Source organism: Elgaria multicarinata, chromosome 2 (assembly GCF_023053635.1).
Source record: "Elgaria multicarinata webbii isolate HBS135686 ecotype San Diego chromosome 2, rElgMul1.1.pri, whole genome shotgun sequence".
Lineage (NCBI taxonomy): Eukaryota > Metazoa > Chordata > Lepidosauria > Squamata > Anguidae > Elgaria > Elgaria multicarinata.
Window position 1 is genome coordinate 93899624 of NC_086172.1, and position 21346 is coordinate 93920969.

General features: G+C 40.4%; 1 protein-coding gene across 14 annotated transcripts in view; it reads left to right on the forward strand.

Moving 5' to 3' along the window:
- Positions 1 to 21346, forward strand: part of SOX6 (SRY-box transcription factor 6) — a 530518-nt gene that overhangs the window by 211772 nt on the left and 297400 nt on the right. For all 14 annotated transcript variants that reach the window (XM_063117232.1, XM_063117231.1, XM_063117230.1 and 11 more), the window contains one exon: positions 20799 to 21009. In XM_063117232.1, coding sequence (XP_062973302.1) covers positions 20799 to 21009 — 211 coding nt within the window. The remainder of the gene's footprint in view (positions 1 to 20798; positions 21010 to 21346) is intronic.

Genomic DNA, 21346 nt, shown 5'->3' on the forward strand with positions numbered 1-21346 from the left:
GCAGCAGCAGAGAAAAAGACGCATCAATCTGGCGCCTTTTCCAGAGCATCACCGCTCCTCCACAGGCTCATCTGAGTCACTCAGCGTGACTCACCTTATTGCGCCTGTGGATGCGTAGAAGAGGAACAACAGCGAGGAAAGGCACATGTGCTCTCCTCAGACAACCTGAGTCCCAGGCAATGCAAAAGAGTTTGGTGATCTTGGCTGGTTGTGGTCAGACCTTTAGAGGAAGTGCGGGGTGGAGCTGCTGGGTTATTTGTGGGGGAAGAAGGAGAGTTTTGTGGAGGATGAGGGGGTGAAGGAGAGGAAAGGAGAGAGGGGAGAAAGGAAAGAAAAGTCACTTCCCCCAAAATTGCCCTTCAAAAATCCACCTCTTTGGATTTGGCTTGCAAGCCTCAAATCTGTTTCTTGGAAGTAGCAGTGAATTTAAGATGTCCGGTTTTACAGTTGTTGATGTTTTAATTGAAAAAATGGGCTTTGCAAAAATTGGGCTTTCCCTAGACCTTTACATATTGTTCAGGTTTTTTTTAAAAAAAATCCTACCCCCCCCCCCAAAAAAAAATTTGTCCCGGTTTTGTGGATTCAGAATACGGCAAACCTACTCGGGAGGAGGAGGGGGGATGCATTACAGTAGTAGATGTGCTGAAGTTGAGGGGGGGTATGACCAAAATACCAAAATTATCTGCATATTTTAGCCTAAAGTTCTTGCTGCCAGTAACTGCATTTCAACTATTTAGAATGCAGGGAAAACACACACAAGCTGAGCAACTACCAAACAATCAGGGGACGGGGGAAAACGTGGGGGCCGCCTGGTGATATGGCCAAGACGGTGTGGCTATCTGGGGAACCCAAGAAAGTCCAGATTTGGGAGCTCAGGAGGGCCAGATATGGCCTCCGGGATTGAACTTCAACAGCCCTGCTATACAGCAAAGCACTTGTTGCATTTACAATTAGATCCTGGCCTCCAGGCAACTTTCTCATCTGCTTTTCCTGCTGCAGAGCATTCACATGCAATGCTGCCTCTTCCTGCTGTTGCCATTGCCTGCCTGCCTCTCAATGAAGTGTCTCAGGTATGAAATTAGAGGAAGTGCTCTGCTCCAGCACAGTGCCTCCACATTGATCGCACCGTGCTTGGTGAAGGTGCATGCCTTGCTCCATTGCTGTCCCCAGAAGCACATGCCTGCCCCTCTGATTAGGAGTCCCTGGCTGCCTTCTGGTAGAACTCCATGCATTGCTCTCTCTCTGCCCTGTGCCCACGTTTCTCTTATGCCAGGACTGGGAAGTGTAGTTATGGAGCTTGCTTGGACAGTGAGATATGGAATCAGCATTCTCCAAGGCTGCATATGACACATCAGTTTTGGGTAAATGATTTCTGCCTTTTTGTTAACTTGCGGACTTCATATAAGAAGCTACAGATGTGATGATAGTTGAATAAAATATATCCCCTCCCGATAATTGCAGGGTAATTCCTAAGAGGATTCCCAATCCTGCTATGTTCTCCAAAGGCATAAACTATCAACTCAAGCTGTATGATGAGAGAAAAATGGGTCCCTGTATCCAGGTGTTAGGGGCTCAAGAAATTTAACGTTATCAAACATTTATAGTATAGTAAATGTTATCAGACACTTACTTAAATAGTAACTGAACTTTTATGTTTACCTAAAATGTTTTGAGAAAATAAAAAAAGAACACAAAGGAGATGGGGGTGGGGTGGGGAAATGACAGCATGGTTTTGAACCTACATTTTCAAATCTTCCACTGAATGTACTTCTCTGGTTTTTTAAACACACACACACACACTCATGTTAATACTTGCTGTACTTTCAAGAAGCTAAAACAGCCACAAGTTACTCCCATTATCAGATTTCTGAAACAGGTGCATGAACTTTGCTCGAGTGACTTAGCTTTCTGGTTTCACTTTTCGTGTTTCAGAAAAATATCCCAGTCAGGAAAAAGAAAATATCCCAGCCTTCTTGGATAAAATCATTAGCAGTTAACCACATGTCCCTAAGGAGAGATCCAACAGGCTATACATAATTCTTCAAGTGATTTCACCTAAGCGAGGACTGGCTATGACTGACAGTATTTGGTCCTAAGTAGAAACTGAAGTTCTAAGATATTTTAAAAAACCAAATCAACTCACATCTTACGTGGAGTCCAAGAAGGCAGGAAAAAAGCAGTCTGTACCTGAACTAATGGATCAATAATGTATTTTTCATAGTGCATCTTATATAAGAATATTGTAGTGTAAGGCTTATTACTTGAGATCTACCAGACTGATTTTGCTCATTTTTGTTTTAAACTGAAGCTTGAACAGTGTAGATGTGCAGAAAATTTTGAAGTTTGAATAAGTTCAAAGCTTGAGTTTTAATAGCAGTTAATTTTCTCCACATCAAACAGGCAGGGCAACTCCACTACAAGCGGGAGGATGGTAGCCCTGCTCGGCCAATCAGTGTGGTGCGAAGGAGGAGCCCAGCCACAGTTGCTAGGGGAAGGAGATGGAAGCAGCCAATCAGGGCATGTAAAGGGTGGGCAGTGCTGTGCCGCATGCAAATTTTGGAGGGGGATTCACTATGCATGAGCCATATTTGCATTATTCAGGAGCTCTTCTGTGGTGAGAGGACTGAGGGGCAAAAAAGCAGGAAAGGAGCAGGTCTCCTAGTGCCCATGGCGACATGGGCTTTGCACAAGTTTTAAATAGTGAATTTAAATATTTATATGTAACCCGGTTAGAGATTTTATTATATTAAGTGTTATGTGAGTATTATTAATAAATAATAAATAAAATATGACAGCCTAGGTGTCACTGTTTTCAGGACTGTAAAAGCCTCATGGTTGAGTTCAACAGTTTGAAGGTGTCAAGCAGGCGTTTTACAGAAGGCATGACTAGTTGTCAAAAAAGCTCTCCCTATCTGTTTGATCACTGCTAGAACAGTTTATCGCTTAAATGCAGTGCAGTATGACAAGGCATGTTTAAACCCCTTGATTTCAGTGGGTTCATGCATTCCTAATCCTGTGTTGGATTTAGACCTTTGTGGTTGCCTTGATTGGGACAGGAGGCAAAGGGAGGGATCCAATGGCATCTGTACACTAGTGTTATTGATATTGCATTAGCATAAACCAAAAAAGATGCAGCTGCTAGGTATGCCTAGCATATTTAAAGTAATGTCCTTTGGCTCTGAGTCACAGAACAAAACAATGTTCAAAATGAAGTAGACAACTTCAGATGAGTTAATTCTCTGAAAAAGGGATCCAAGTCACCTTTCCCCCTCTACAGAGGGAAAATTATTTTGTCACTAGCCCTGTACCTGCAGTTAACATCAGCTGTATTTGGATTAAAGTCAGACTCATATTAGAAAGCCAGAGTGTATTCAGTCATCACAGTGAAGCTGGCTGTGAATCACCAGGAATCTACCCTGATTTGTGCAAATCAGGTGAGTGATTTGAGCCATTTCTACACCTGCCTTTCCCCCCCCCCCCCAGGAACGTCTCTGGATCATCCCTGTGCCTGCAAATGACACACAGGGGATCCTGGGAGCAGGCAGGGACGATCCCACCATTTTCCTGGGATAACCCTTAGGTGTAGAAAAGGCCTTGGTCATATAAAACGTAACGTTTGAGAATTTTTTCTTCATTAATGCATTGAATTCAACATTTTAGCCTATTTTTCCATCCTGAAAGATCTGCATTCAACTAACAAATCATATGCCACAGTTAATATCATAAAACAACAACTTCTGTGTTTAAAAAACCTATTTAAACACATTTTATAGGTAATAAATAAGTTTCTGGTGTAGGGATGGGAGAATGTGCAACATTCAAGATTGCTAGGATGCTCCAAATGTTGTGCAGCTCGCTTCATCCATGATTCCTGTTTGCATTTTAAATTGCTGCTCGCTCACGCAGCTCGAATTTGTGCAAATCGAGCTGTGTTTGAACATGAACTTTGAGCAAATTTCCTCCATAGACTAAAGCAGGACTGATTCAGTCTATGAGAGGACTTTGCCCGAGTTAGGAAAGTTGCACAAATTGAATTAGGAAATTTGCGCAAATCAAACATGAGCACATATTTGGCAATTTACAAATGTTTTGGAAGACAATCACATTTGTGGCTTAAAACAGGGCACGCTCATCTGTTTTGCCAGCAAAAATGAAATTTTCACACATCCCTAGTTTGGTGCCAGTTCAGGAATGGCTTGGGATGAACAAACTAAGAGAAGGGTCCTGGCTCAACGGTAGAGCACATAGTTTGCATGGAGAAAGTCCCAAGTTCAATCCTTGGCATCTCCAGATAGGGGTAAAAACCAATCCTGCCTGAAAATCTGGGGAGGCGCTGCCAATCAGTGTTGGTAGCATTGGGCTAGATGGACCAATGGTCTGACTCAGTATAAAGCAGCTTCCTATGTTCCTAAAATGTAATCCTCGCAAGATGGAGATTCTGTTGTTCAGGGGTTCTGACAATCTGGAAGAGAATCCATAGCTTCTGTGAAGGGGGCTGCACAGATTTTTCCTTTCTGAAGTTGCTGCTGCATGTTCAAACAAGCTTGGTCAGAGATGTGCTGCTCTTGAGAGCTAATCACTCATGTGAATAGTTACATATTGGGGCCAATTCATAACGTATGAATAGAAATCTGAGTGTCCACCATGTGCAGCTGTGTGAGATTAAAAAAAGAAAGTGGAATATGGAAATAGGTCTGAACAAATTACTAATTTCCAGCATTCTCCGCATACAGCACTTCCTGAGTTATAACCAGACAGTAACATATACTATATTGAATGTCATGTTATCATTAAAAACAAAAACAAAAACCCACCACTACCAAACCCTACACATTGACTATGAATGTTTTCAAACTTTCACTCCCTTTTGATATCAGGAATTGCTTTTCACTGAGTCCTTTGTGTGTTCTGAATGTCTGGAAGCCAAAATATTTTGTTTTAACTCCCACTCTATAGTATTTCCCAGCTGTGTACTTCTATGGTGTAATAAAAGGATTTAACAAATGGGAAATAGCAGCTGCATTTGGAAATTCCTTTTGTGCTCGCTCTTCATTTAACAGATTCAGCCAATGTGCGACAACTGCCATGTCAGACCTGGAGTGGCTTCCGCTTCGAGTGTCTCATCACCATCCTGTTGGGTTTTACAGTAAAGACAATCGAAAACAATTGTGGTGAGGGAGGGTGTTCCCTTTGCACAGTTGGAAGAACTGAAGTACGTTTCTGTCTTTTGACATTATTGTCCTGGTGTTGATGCTCTTTCCATTGGAAAAGGTGGGAGCCAAACGAAGGTTTCTGTTGTTTGTGTTTTAAGTCTTAAATCCTTAAGGAATGATTAGATTTAAGTTATTTATATGAAACAAGCAAATCATGAGAGCTTGGAAGTGGAATTGAACAACTAGGATGTTTAGTGTAGGAAAGGCAATTGATAAAGGAAAACAGCAAGAGTGTTTAATAGTAGGTTGTTGTTGGTAGTGAGTAGTATCATGGCTGTTCCCTTTATAGTAGATGCTTCACTACGTCCATTTAAAGAAGTGGGAGGTATCAATAATTGCTGTCAGTTACAGCAGATTAATATTGTCTTATATAAGCACTATGTAGTTGCACCATGCTGTGAGTCCATTCTGCTTGTTGGATCATTCACTTGACTTGAAGAGGCTGTGGTCCTGTTGCTTGGCTAGGAAGATGTCTTGGTATGCATGGAGTGCTAAAAATTGATTGCTAGTGTAGGAGCATTGTTTAAGGAAGGCTTGCCTAACTTTCAGGCCACCAAGTAAAAATTAAGCAACAGATGCAATAAGTCTCCCATCTTGTACCTTCAAGGGAAACAGGGAAATTGTCAAGCATTGGGCATGCCAAAGTACGTGAATGGTATAGTGTAGTTGTCAAGGCATTTGCCTTGGTAGGTCACAAGTTGGGAACGCCTGGTTTAAGAGGAACTGATAATTGTTATATTTCTGTTTCACCTGCAATAATCCCAAAAGTCAATGTGCTACAAACGTATACTAAGCATTTGTGAATTTAACTATAAAGGTTTTTCTCACAGAATTCTGAGAATTGTAGTTTTGTGAGGTTTATTTATTTATGATTGCATTTATATCCTGCTTTTCCCCCCCTCCAATGAACCCAAGGCGGCGTACATCCTCTTCCTCCTCTCCGTTTTATCCTCACAACAACAACCCTGTGAGGTAGGTTGGGCTGAGAGTTTGCGACTGGCCCCAAGTCACCTAGTGGGTTTCCATGGCCGAGTGGGGACTTGAACCCGGATCTCCCAACTCCCAGTCCAACACCTTAGCCACTACACCACACTGGCTCTGAATTCAAGGGTTGCTGTGAATTCTTTGTTAGAGATCTTTCTCTCTTATAGATAGAACTAATTTCCTATGACTTCCTCAGGAGAAGGCATGGCTAAGTCTGTGGTGTAGATCTGCCCCTCGATAACTGATTATGTCTGCCACAAAGGATCTGCTTGAATAGATAACAGTAAATAGAACAATGACACAATTCTATACATGTGTATACTTGAGAGTAAATTCCGCTATGTTCACTGTGACTTACTACTTAAAGAGCTTTGGCTAATGGGCAGTTTAGAAATCTTATAAATAAATAGTAAGTGTGCTTAGAATTGCAACTGAAATTGACTAAAAATAGACTGAGAAGACTAAATAGTTGTGTGGAAATGGATATTGATGTACAAGTGGAAGACATGGAATGATTGCTTCAAATGTGTTTAGTTTTTCTGTGTCTCCTTTCTGTTTAGTGGTGGTTAATCTTATCTTTCCTAAAGGTCTAAGGGTGCCATCCTAAGCATGTTTAAAATGGAAAAAGTACTACAATTCCTAGCATTTCTACAGCCAATCCATAATGGCTGGGGTATGCTTGGAATTGTAGGACTCCCCCACATCTAATCATATTTTATTTATTTATTTATTTATTTATTTATTTATTTATTTATTACATTTATATACCACCCCACAGCCGAAGCTCTCTGGGTGGTTTACAACAGTTAAAAATGGTAAACATTAAAAAGTATACAAAATTTTAAAAACCATCAGAAACATAAAACAACAGTATAAAAACAACAGTATCCATTTAAAAACAGCAATTCTGGGGTCCATTAAAAACAAATTTAACGTTGTGATAAAGAGGTAATTTCACCAGGTGCTGCATGCATAAAAATGACAGCTTCTGAAATTTCCTTATCTATACAACTGTTAGATACTGTTAGCCCTGCCCTCCTTTTCATATGGTCACCCTAGTATCTGAACATATTTCTTTCTCTGAGGGAGTACTCTACCAACTATTTTTTTCATAGACTGCGGTGTATATCCACCCCAAGATAACTGATGCTTTCTACCATGAAGGACTGGTAAATAGAATAATGCAATAATCCTATTCATGTTATCTTATTCACAGTGGGAAGTAAGTAATTGTGTTTACACCTTAGTAGGTTCATCTAGGATGGCAGTCCTGTACACTTCAGGAGTATAAAACTTCAAATAAAGAGTATATAAATTTTCCTCCTCCTCCTCCTCCTCCTCCTTCTTCTCCATCATCATCATCATCATCATCATCATCATCAAACTTATTGCTTAATGGTACTTTAATTATCATCATCGTTATCATCAGTCTCATGGAACTCAATGGTAGACATTCATAACATTGCATTGTAAGGCTTCAATCCTATGCACACTTACTTGGGAATAAGTATACATTGTTATTTCTTGAGAGTAAGCCTCCTTGGACTCAGTGGAACTAGCAAGTTATGTGCTGCAAAATGAATTTCAGTTCACAAATTTTATCTCCTTCACAAAGAAATGCATGGACTTGCCAGGTCTCAGCCTTGTCAAAATGCAAGGATTCTGAGACTCGTGAAGCAGAAGTGCCTCTGAGCACGTTCAGAGTGATATCACCTCTGCTGAGTAACCGCAGGTAATCGGGTGAGAAAAATATTTATAGTGAGAAGATGTTGCTTCTATAAAGGCCTGATCTCTGAACTAATAACTGAGTATTGAACTTCCGCTTTTAACTGGATATGGTTTAGCTGATGGGCATTGCATCCTTTGCAGTTGTTTTGTCCTCTGTGGATAACAGTAATGGAAGCTGTTTTTCCATCCCATTGCAGTGCATTTACAATGTGCGTTTTGAAAGTAGCAGCATTTGCATGCTCTAAATTGTTTGGTTTCTTTTCCCCTTTGGATGAGAAGAAATCAGGTATGCATGCTGATTAACACACTCCAGTCATTAACATGTGATTATGTGGGCTGCATATTGAACACCTGCCAGAAGATAAAATCCAGTATTTTACTACATCTGCATGAGATTTTTTTTGCGTTTTCTTTTGTACTTTGACAGCTTGAGGTGTGTGTGTGTGTGTGCAGAATGGGTTCTGTATCTTTGTTTGGCAGAATGAAGCTGTGTATGTGAAATGTTGGTGTGGAGGGAGGAAAAGACAGCATGGGCATTTATTTTAGTTTCTGAAGTTATGAACAATCCCAGCAACGAGGACTATCAGTGCCTTGAAAGATGAATCTTTTAACATACTGTATCATTGACATTCACGTACAGGTTGCAGCAACATTTCTGCATGTTTATAAGGATAATCTCTTCTGGGGTTTGAGCAGGGCTCTCCTAATTCATAGCAGTTTTATGAGATACCTTTATGTCTCATAAATGTCTTCTTTTTATGTGATGCTTACAATGGTTCAGCAATGTTTACCATATAGAAACACAAGGGCTACATAGCTTTCTCCTGACATTCCACTGCAGGTGCTTCAAAGCATGCATTGAAGGCCTCGTAAATGTATACAATGAAGGGTTTGTATGTATAGGTGAAAGTGCCTGAATTTATCCAATTTTGTTCTGGCATTTAAAATGGAACGCTTTACAGTGCAGCAGGTTTGATGTGTGAGCAAGGCTGCTCAATAAAACCTCAGTTTTACTTTTAAAGTATATTTTCAATATATGGTGTTACACTTCAGCTTGCCCTTCTTCTCCGAGTGGTGAGATGGTCCAGAACCAGAGTGCTTACACCCATTTGATTTTCTTGGGAAGGTGGTCATTGGAGGCTTCTGGCATTTTGTAATATTTGAGTTTATTTTCAAATATACAGGGTGAACATAGGTGGAGCCATGGCTTAAACATGTTAACAGATAGCCAAACCCACTGTCCCACGTCAGATCTCCAAAGAGAGGCAGCTCCCCCACAAAAGGCACTTTCCAGAGCTTGCAGAGCTCAAACCTGAGCTACCTGCCTCTTCTGTCTGAGTTTACACAACACACTAATCCACACTCAGTGGTTGAGTGCGAGTTGTTTCTTAAACTGTGGGTTGTTTGTTGAACCATGAGTTACCGTGTTGTCTGAACCCAGGTCATTTTTCACAAGGTGACTTGCGTGGCTTTTTTCTTTTTCTTTTTTGAGCAAGCCACCTTGAGAACCTACAATCCTTCATAAATATGTCAACTTTCATCCCCTCTGAAAATGTTTGGCTACTGTGGCCATGGTAAGTATCTCTCATTATTTTAAGCCCTTATCCAGTGTCAGTTTTTATTTCTGCCCTATATTCTTGTAGCTCAGGAACAAGGGAAAGTGTGGATATAATAGATTTCAACATTTAATTCATCATTATTATTTGACTTAATTAATTCCTTAGGAACAGGTAGCCCCTCATTGGGAGACTTTCCATATGCTGTTTGTTTGCATAAAGCAGTAATAGAAAGAGCTCCTTTATGTGTGTAAAAACATTATTGTATGTACTGTTCTCTTTCATACCATAGCTTATTGCACCAGAAACTGCTTCTGAAGGTTTTCCATATTTTGGAGGTTTCTTGTCTGGCAATGACCTCAGATTTAATGAAAGTCATTTGCAGTTACATTCCCTTAATGGGATGTAAACACAACTACATTTCTTTTCATCTAGATAAGGGTTACTGATCTCACTGCTCTGCTGCCTTTGGATCATAGCCTTAACGCCCAGTGCTTGGAGATAGCTCCCTATTCAGTGGGACTTGCTCCTAGGTAAAGCTGCAGTTCTATGCAGGCCACAGTAGCAGTTGCAAGGGCTCTACTGCCCAAAGGCATCTTGGTGATTTCTTGTATTAGTGTAGCACTTTGAAATCTGAGATGCAAATAATTTAGATTTCAACCCTCCCAGTATAACTTCATCAATATTGACTTTGTTGCCTTGTATTGACTTAGTTTTACCTTGGAATCATGAGTCTGGTAGGTAGGAGCAGTTTAAAGGGAAAAGTTGTTGGTAGGGTAAGGGTTAAGCGTTTCCTCACTCCGTTTGCTATAAAGAGCTTAAAGGGTGTTGGACTATTACATGTGTCTGCAGTGCAACATATAGTTTAGTCCTAGTTATTCGTTGTCTATGCTTAAAACATATTTGATTTACCTAGAGGTTCAATTTTTATTGAGGAACTTCTTTAAGAAATGGAAACACACATTGGACCCATTCTTTTATATCTGTTTTGCTGGAACCTCGAAAACAAGAAGGCCTTATATTAATGTAATGACTGGAAACGGTTTTTGTAAACATTTGCTTTCATTATATGTTAACTCCATTCAGGCGCCAAGTGCCAGCTTTCTGCCAGCTTTTGGAATAAAAACCACCCTGGATATCCAGCTTTCCTGGGGTGTTAAAATGTGTGTGTGTGTTATTAAATGCAGTGAATGATAAATACCTCTTTATAACCAAGAAACCTCAACCGCATAGAAATGAAGAGCTCAAACAACTTGTTCACGTTACTAACATTTAGTTTTTGCTTTGCTGGCCATTCATATAGATGTTTTCTTTGAACTCCTATAGAAGTAGCAGTTTTCTTGTGTTTGCAAGTATTCTTGTTGGCTACTGAACAGGAGGGCATTAATAGCTTCCAATTTATGATCAAATCTTAAATTATACTCATTTACCCATGTTTGCTCATTTCTCCTCCTTGTTGTTACTAATTGATTTTCTGTTTTCTGTTCTTAACAAAGTGCTGAAACTGGACATAGGGCACTACACTCTGCTGGCGGGCATTTTTCTGTATTTGGCTTAAAGAGAGTAAGTGCTGTAGTGGCAATCTTATCTGACCCCAGTGTGCACAGGGCTATAATTTTTGGAGATTCCTCTCATTTGAAAGAGGAGAGCTTTACTGAGAAAAGGAATATATTGCTTATCTGATCTTGCTCTTAAGGCAATAAGAATAACCAGCTGGCTCTGGTAAACCTCATAAAGACCAGCGAATATTCACCTTGTCTTAATAGAGTCCAGGATCATTGGGGCTCAGGCCCACAATCTATTTGAGTGACCACAGATTAGCTCCAGGACACACAAGGTTGTTGTAATTAAAAACCATTTTCCTTCCATAAACTACAAATGATGGAAAATAAAGTACTGTCACTTGGTTTGGACATCCTGCAACAAGAGTTTAGTACTGGCGACAGGCTTATGAGGACATTCTTATGTATCCATTCTGTTTTCTCCCTTCTACCCTGTTTCAGCATTATGTATGGCCATCAAACCAGGGTTACAATAAACCAGGCTAATCCTTTGGCCACTGGATTTAACTAGGATTCTCAACTCAACTTTTACTGTACCTGGATAGCCCCATGCAATATCAAAACTGACTAGAGGTGTGGTGGAGGAGAGGATTTGTATGCTAGAGTAGAGCAGATGCACAATCAGCAGATGCTTTCAGAGTTTATTGCATGTCCATAATGGGATCTGATGCAAAGAGGAGCAATCATGAAAGCAGAAATGGGTCTTCTGCAGATGTTTCTGTGGATTGCATATATTAAAAGATATTATATAGATAGGTAGAATTGCTTGATGGACTACAACACCTTTCAGTTAATATTTTATTTTCCTCTTAAAGCAAAATGTATGAGAATGCTGAAAGAGTAAATGATGGAAATAACCCTAGGCTTATACATCAAACGTATGGGAATCCTTCAGATATTTGCTGAAGCATATAACCCTCTGTTAGGCACCTAACAAATTATTACTACAGTGAGTTGCCTTTCAAGTAGCTAATACCATAGATGGGTCAGATTCCTAAGGAAGATGTCAAGGAAAGGTCTTCCTTGCACCCCTTTTTCCCACCTGTCCAGTCTGCAACTGCAATTTTCACTCAGTTCAAATCTAGACTTCTTGTTCATACCCAGAAAGTGCATCTTGTTGCCTCACTATCAGCTCTGCTCTGTCAAATGTCCTGATGGCTTTTAAATGTCCTTAAGTAACAGTCCCATTTTATTTCTAGATGTCTCAAATTATACGCCTCTAAATCCATTGGAGGTGGTTGATTGTCTAACAAGGAGAAAATGCACTTGTTACTACTTTGGATTTTCATAATATACTCCAGCTATTATTAGATAAACTAATAGTCTTTCCATTTTCTTGCTTAATCTCTTGAATGCCTTTTCCGCTTGTGCAGGTTTGCTGTTGACCACATACCTTCTACAGCTGATAGGAAAGAAATTCCATTCAGTCCCTGGTTATTTTAAAGGGACAGTACTTCTCTAGAATTAGGGTTGTCCTAGGAGGGATCTACACTACTGCTTTTAGGCGCTTTATAACGGTTTTGACAACTGTTGGGGCCCAGGACACACTGTATATACAGTTTTCAAAACGTTTTCAAAGTGCTTTAAAGCGCTTTAAAGGCAGTAGTATAGATCCCCCCTAGTTTAGCCTTTCCAATGTCAAAATACGGTTTCCTCTATTTTCATATGAGCCAGTTTGTGATGACATTGTTTTGATGATACATTGTGAATAACAGAAAACTGTACCTTATTGTAACACCATGCATACCTCCAGCATTTAAAGAACAAAGGCTCAGGCGTTATGTTGCAGTGTTGTTTTTCACAAATGGAAAAAAACACTAAAGTGAAAAATTCTTCTTGACATGATCTATATGCACGGAGAGAAATTCCTTTCACTCACCTTTGTTGACCTTTGGCTCCAGAGGGCATGCAGTTTTGATTAGAATGCCTTTCAAAGCAAACAGGAACTTTTTTCATTGAAAAATACCCAGTTAGGTGAGCTTAACATATGATATGTTGCACAATTTGTTTGGGACATTCATTTGTGTAATTTATCACAAGGGTGGTCGTGGATTGGGACATGTATGATATTGTACAGTTGTGAGTAGAGGCATGGAACTGTAGGTATATTAAATGGAGTAGGTATATTAAATGTATGTATATTAAATGGAGAAGGACCACCTCTTGAGTAACTGGAATTCCCCGTGTACTCTGCCTGATAGGCAATAATCAGAAAGTCCATACACATTTTCAAGCTTTCCCCATAACCATGTGGGCTAATGTTGCTTTGTTAAACTGACAATTCAGATTTTCATGATTCTGCAGCTGCCACCAGATTATGCTTTGACAATAGCCCTATGCAGAAGTTATTACTAATGTGTAGACCAACATGTGAGAGTGGAGCAGGGATACACCAGCTAGCCCTGCTCCTCATGTCATGCAGGCTGAGTAGCTCCATCTCCTAGCATCCATATGTGCAGCATGTAGTCAGTCTGTGCGTAGTCATGCACGGAAGTTTCCATGTGATCCGGGTCAGGGGGCTAGTTGAACCACACCATGTCAGATGTTGAGAAAGGAATTTCAGTGCTCTTTGGATCTTGTGCTAAACACAATAAATTAAGTGGAGAAAAATAAAAAATGTTTGGGGAGTTCTAGAATTTCATAAGGTCAGAGGAAAGTTAAAATGAATGTACCTTATGCTATCTTATATTATTGGATTACTGGTGAAATAACACCTCCCCCTGCATAGATAGATATGTCATTAAAAAAAAAGAACAAAAACTTATGTGACACCCATAAATTGAAGAACAGTGGGTCCATTCCAAAAAGCTGCTTCCATCAGTCGAAGGTACTTTTGCCGTGCAAGAAAAGTGGGTGGGTGGGTGCGTGGGGCAAATTTTCATCAATTCCTTCCTCCAGCTGCAGTTCCCTTGCATCACATCCCAGGTTGTTCCAGAGGCTCCTCCAACTCTGAGGAATCTTTGGGGGGTGGGGGCGCATAGGGGCTGCAACAGGAATGAAGAGGAAGGGAAGCCCCATTTGTTGGGTTCTTGCATTTTCCAAGATCCAACGCAATGACAGCACTAGGGAGAGTGTGACAAAATTTGTGGGGCAAAATCTGTCTAAACAAGTATATAAAGAAGGGAAAGGATGATCAATACATTCATGGAAACTAAAATCAAAGTGACCTGAAGCAACATAGGTGATCCAGGAAAAAAATATTTAGAGGCGCTACTAATTAAATAAATACTTGACAGCCTTCATACCTAAGCACGAAGGTATGCTAATGTCTGATTCCAAAAAAGTTATAAAAGGAAAGCAGTGTTCTAAATAGACTTCAGAAGAAAGACTGCCTGCAGAGCCTTGAACTTGTGCGGTGGTTTTATCCATTAGCATGGAGACCCTGGTAAACCAACCCCCATTTTAATGGAAGCCGGCTAGTTTTGCCCTAAGCCACAATTTAGGACTGTGCTGTGTTACAAGGTTCAATAAAGAGTATTCTAGAGAGGAACTGTAGCGTTATAGTTCTACCAATCAATTTCCTTTAAAACTGAATAGGCCACTTTCTTTAGAGACTTGGTAGAACTTCATTGCAGTCAGAGCATTTAGGGAAAAAGGCATTGGCTGTTCCAGGACATATATTGTTGTTCACCTATATCTCTGGTTTTTGGTTGTTGTTGTTTTTAAAGCATCACAACACATGCTCTTAAAATATGCCTTCCTTTTGTAATTCAATCTTGAATTTTTTTGAAGAACAGGTCTTACAATACATGCTCCTCTTAGAGAAATGAATCCTTCCTCCTTTTATCCACAATTTTCAGCATGCAGGGCTGGCTCATGTGTAATCGCCATTAGGGATGTGCTTCGCTTCTAATTGGACTGGCGAATTAGAAGCGGAGCGGGGTGCTTTGCCTCCCCTTAAAGTGGAGGCAAAGAGGATTGGGGAGCCGGCGGAGCGTTGCGGAGCTCCGGATCGAGGTGAAGGCGGATCCTTCGCCTCGATCCGGAGCTCCGCAAGAAAGGTAAGTGGGGTTTACCAGGCCCTGCCGCCGTCGCTGTCGCCCGGTAAACCCCCTCCCTCCTCTCCCTTACCTGCATCCGTCCGCGGTCCCTTGGCTTCTTCAATTGAGCCGCGGGCTCAATTGAAGAAGCCGAGGGACCGTGGATGGATGCAGGTAAGGCCCCCCTCCCCCTTGGTCCCTTACCAGGCTCTGCCGTCGCCGCCGCACGGGCGGCGGCGGTGGCGGGGCCCGGTAAACCCCCCTCCCTCCTCTCCCTTACCTGCGTCCGTCCGCGGTCTCTCAGCTTCTTCAATTGAGCCCACGGCTCAACCAGGAAGTCTAGGCCGCTCTGCAGATAAGGGAGAGGAGGGAGGGGGGCCTTACCTGGCGCCACTCCCCTCCACTGCGGAGCTCTGATTTGGAGCCGGAGCTCCGCAGCGTAGAGGAGCGGACTATGGGCGGAGCAGCCCGGAGTGGGCCGATCTGAAATTTTCGGATCGGCCCGCGGGGCGAAGCGGGGGGTCCGTGCACACCCCTAATTGCCATGGTTTAGCTATTGAGTCCAATTCTGGGGTTAATTTAGTCCAAATTCACATCCTGGGTTCTTTGGTTGGGAAAACCATGTTTCCATCACATCCAAATAAGCAAACTATGGTTTGCGCTACCCCCTCCAAACTAAATTGGAAACCCCAATTCAAATTGTAAGTTTGGAAGGCAATGGAAACCATAGTTTTCTGGTGCTGTTGTATCGGCAAACAGTGGTTTGCCCTAAAAGAGAAGTTGAAACAATGGGAGGAAGGGGACGGGGAAGACATTGACAAAACAGAGGTCAGCCAGACCTTGGTTTGGTATTTTTAAAATATCATGGGATATGGTGAGTATTACATGTTGAAGTATGGTTCTTTTGCTGATTCTACAAAAGGGCACGTGGCCTTTTAGTCAAACTCTGCTAACATTTACTTCCCATTTCCCCAGCACTTTTCCGACATGCTAAGTAAAGCTCAAAGGGTACTGTCTAGAGGAAATGAAGCTCTCTTAAGTTCCATTGAAATAAAGCACACAGTTAATTTCTTATGCCCCATTCATTTCAGTGGGTCTTAAGTGAAAGGGTAGGATATTCTAAAAAAAAATATGAAGTGATTAAAAGCAGAGAGTTAATTGTGGAAATTGTGCATGACGTACATTGAGCCATATTGTATGTTTGAGTATGTTGGTGCTTTCTCTGAAATGCAAACACTTCTTTTACATGTGTGTCTCGGTGAATGGAACATATTTCCAGCATTTTTACAAGTGCTGCCTCCTTTGTAGGTGCTGGCAACAATGCCATGCTAAACATATATTGCACCAATGAATGATGATTTGTCATCAACATCATCTCCGAGGTCAGTGGCCCTTAGTAACCACAGTTGCCCATTGTTTGTTGTTTGTTCTGCCTTTTGACACAGCACTCTTTAATCTCTACAAGTTTGTAGTGCATGTCTCACAATGTTGTCAACAGCTAACCTTATCTAAGGCACTTGACTTAGAGGCTTTTAATTTGACATGTGGCATATATCCATGGACATTTACTCGGTGGTCCTTTCATTGAAATGGTAATGATGATACTTCCATCCAAACATGGTGCCATGATAACCTGATTTGTTTTCTGTATTTTGAAACTGAAAGACGGGGGGGGGGGGGGAAAGGGGAGAGGAGGAAGTGGAAATCAACAGTGCAACCTTTTATTCTATGAGGTTAAAAGATCATTGCTGAATACTAAAACTACAACAATGGCAGAACACGTATGTATGTGTCCTTATACAGAAGGGCTGTAGTTCAGTGGCAGAGCACATACTTCATGTGGCCCCTAGTTCAATCCCCAGCATCTCTAGCTAGGGCTGCAGAAGACTCCTCTATGAAACTCTGGACAGCTTCTGCCAGTCATTATAGACCAGGGATGGACAACTTGAGGCACTCCAGATATTTTTGCCTGCAACTCCCATTATTCTTCAGTATTGGCTATGCTGGTTATGGCTGAAGGGAGTTGTAGGCCAAAACATCTGCCCATCCCTGGTTTAGACAATATTGAGCTAGGTGGACTGAAATTCTGAGTTATAAGGCAGCTTTTTATGTTCTTTTGTTCCCATGCTTTTCTATATGTCTAGGCACTATGTCCAATTACCATTCTTGTACTACCAGTGGCTAACTGTGGGTCTCCTTTCAGGTTGACAATCACATAATCACCCTTCCCTAATCTGGTGCCCTCCAGATGTTTTGGACTTCAACTTTCATCAGCCCCAGCCCAATATTCAGGAATTCTGGGATTTGTAGTCCAAAACACCTGGAGAGTGGCAGTTCGGGAAATGCCGACATAAAGAAAAGTTTCCAAAGGCCTTTCCAGAACAAATGATAATCAGTGTTGAATTAGAACTGAACTCCATTTTATTTTTTTATTAAATTTATATACCGTCCCATAGCCGAAGCTCTATTCTTGTGTCCTAAGAACAGTGTCTTGACTAGCTTTTAGTGAAACAGAGCATGCACAAACCTAGCAAGGTCTATCCACTAGGTAGTAAAGATTTCCCCTTTTCTAGTCACCCCATGTGTTTAAATTGCTGCACTGGAATACAGCAGAACAAACTGAGGTTTAATTCAGAAACCTTTCAGGCAGTCTCACATATGCTGGCCATAACATTAGAAAAAATGGTGGTCTGCAAAGAACCAGCAAATTAGAATAGTGCTCTATAATACAAAATCATTTGCTTTGCTTAAATATTATTCTGTGTATAGTGACTCTTCACACATCAGTGTATATGTGGTGGGAATTTGCAACCATTTATGGATCTCTGCTGCATATACATGCAGTGGAATATATATAAATGTGCAAGTGTGTAGGTATACATCACATATGGATTAGGAGAGTACAGTGTCTGGGGTGGCTCTAAGCTGAACCAACTATGTAATAATTCAGGGAGGTCAAACAAACCTTGTTTGTTTATAATTAAAGGTTGTTTCAAAAAGGTAAATCAAAATGAGCAAAATCAAAACTAAACATGAGAACCTTAACACTCATAAACTGTAAATGGCTACTGGGATTACATCAATTTAGGGCACAATCCTATGCATGTTAGATAGAAAAAAGTTATACAACACCCAGAATTCCCCTGCTAATCATGCTGGGAGTAGTATGATTTTTTTTCTATCTAAATATGCATAGGATAGCATCAACAGGCTTTTTAACACAGAAATGGATATACAATGCAAGAACATAATCTTTAATAGTACTGTATTATATCAGATGGTCTGCATGACAGGAACTGCTATCAGTTGGACAATTTTGCTTCTAAACTAGAGGCAGCCACAGCAAACAGAATGTCACACATACGTCCTGCTCACATACCGTATTTCTTCGATTGTAAGATGCCATCGATTGTAAGACGCACACTAATTTCAGTACCACCAACAGAAAAAAAAACACTAAGACACACCCACGATTCTAAGACAGACCCCATTTTTAGAGATGTTTATATGGGGGGAAAAGTGTGTCTTAGAATCGAAGAAATAGGGTAGTAAATAGATCACTTCAAAATTAGGAATACCCCTAATCTACGAAAACAAAACCTTAGTCATAATCTCTCTCTAAGAGTGGTCCTCAAGATACAATACAACATAATTATAACAAATATATAGTGCTACTAATTATTGAGGTTTTCCTGCCCCATTAAAGCCTATGGAAGCAACTGCTGGCAGAGTTATCCCATGCATACTCAGTTTCATTTTGAAACTAGAATGCTGTGAAAACTCCATTTTTGTAAGAGGGATTTTATGTTACAAGGGGACTCCAGTAGAAAGCTGAAAGAAAAACTGCCCTGGGTATGCTTAACTTATGTGATAAGAAGATCTTATTGACTTGAATAGTTTGGAGCACTTAACTAATTAAAAAAGCACTGAGCTGATTTTTTGTGAAATTTACCCTATTTACTGACTATTCACAAAACCCAATTTATCCAACCACGGTCAGATCTTTAACTTCACTCTGCTACTCCCTAGACCTCAGTTAAAAAGATTTTGTATTTATAATGGGAAAACACCTATGGCAGTATAAATAAATACCAAAAACTAAGATAGCAAGTGAAGAGTTGCAGGTTTCTGCCCCTCTTGCTACATATACATGTTCTGATTTTACCAGCTCCCTGTCAGAACACTGAAGAACTCTACTGGGCATGCTCAACTTAAACAAAGAATTATGAATAAATAACTATAAGTAAGTGACAAAAACAAATCAATATGTTAAAATCCTTCTAAAAAGTATATTTTTATCCTCTTCTTCAACTGCTCAAGTCCTGCATGATTGTTATCCTATCCCTTTTTATCTTCACAACAACCTACTGGTGTAGGAGAGGAAGTAAGAACAGGGGTGTTCACATGTTACATTTAACATATGTACAACCTGTGCACATTAACAAGCTAAAACAAGCTAAATGCAGCAGTAAACACACACAAAACACCAGAAGAGTCAATAACTAAAATTAAGCAACAGCAGAGTCAAATACTTGTTTAACGAGAAATGTCTTCATTTGCTGGCAGGACACACATAAAGAGGAAGATGACCTAACCTTTTCAGGCAGGGAGTTCCACACATGGGGTGCTGCCACTAACTATGCCTCTGGCATGTTGCCACCAGCCATTCCGCTGAAGGCATTAGCACAGCAGCTCATCTTAAAGGATGGGCAAGTTCAGATGGGAGGAGACAGTCCGTCAAGTAGCAAGACCTCAAGCCATTTTTTTAACCATGATAACTTTTCATAGGATTATATGGAACCATTTACTGGTTTATGAGTTTGATAACTGAAGCTGTACAAAACTAAATGTTGATAAAGAAAATTGAAGATGTAGCCAAAAGTTAGGGTCTGGCTGGGCCCATGTTCTGGTTTCCACAGTCCAACACCCTTTCCCAAACACATGGCTGCATAGCTTACACAGTTACGCATCCCCAAAATGTGGTGTAGGAAGAAATATCTGAGTTTCCCCCCAAGCAGAATTGGTCATTTCAACTCATGTAGGGATAACATATAATAACTGAGCCCATGACTTACCTTTAAATACGTTGACGGCTGTGTAGAAGGGCCGTAGCTTAATGGCAGAGAACTTTAATTACATGCAGAAGGTCCCAAATTCAATTGCAGGCATCTCCAGGTCGGGCTGGAAAAATTCTGCCTGAAACCCTGGAGATCTGTTGCCAATCAGTATCGACACTACTGGACTAGATCGACCAAAGGTTTGACTCAGTAAAAGGCAACTTCCTATGTTCCTTTGTAGTATATAGCCATCTTAGGTATAATTGACATGAACAACTGCAGGCACACTGCAATTTGTAGATTCAAATGCACATTTATGTTGTGATTTGTATTTGGAATTATATTGAAAATGGAGCACTAAGTAGATAAATTGTTTAACCTGTCCCAAAATATTTCTCTTTAATGTTCAGTAAAACCTTTTCCATGATTTTGAGAAAACAATAATTTTAGATTTTACAAAGTTGATAGTCAATGAGTTTTTATAACAATAATCTGAAAAGGCCCATAATGTTTGCTTTAAATCCAGTTGGGTTAAAGATGACAGCATAACCTGCATATAACAACAATGGAATCTGCCAATAGCGAAAATGAAAATGAAACTAAAATTGTTTTGGCTCAGCTCTAATATTTTAAGATGTCCTGTTGCTGCCTTGTAATAAAAGTTCCTGATACTTGGAGACTTTATTTATTCTTGCATTGTTGTCTTGTTTCTTTACAGGAGTCAGAAAGTAATAAATTATGTTCGTTGTATTCCTTCCGAAATACTTCTACCTCACCACATAAGCCCGAAGAAGGAGGTCGCGATCGCAGTGAGCTAATGACCAGTGTTAATTTCGGAACTCCAGAACGCCGCAAAGGAAGCCTTGCCGATGTGGTGGACACCCTGAAACAGAAGAAACTAGAGGAGATGACCAGAACTGAGCAGGAAGGTATGTGTGGACTAAGCAGATTGTAATTTATTTATTTATTTATTTATTTATTACATTTCTATACCGCCCAATAGCCGGAGCTCTCTGGGTGGTTCACAAAAATTAAAAACATTCAGAGTATAAAACAACAATATAAAACCATAATATAAAATACAGTATAAAAACTCAACCAGATAAAAACAGCAGCAATGCAAAATTACGAATTTAAAACTGCAATTTATTTCTCTTTAGTATATTTTAAATAATGAATTACACATTCAAGATCATAATTGATAAGAACTTAGTTCAGCCATATTTACAGATTTACTGATCAGTGCCAATTGTTATATTTGTCTGT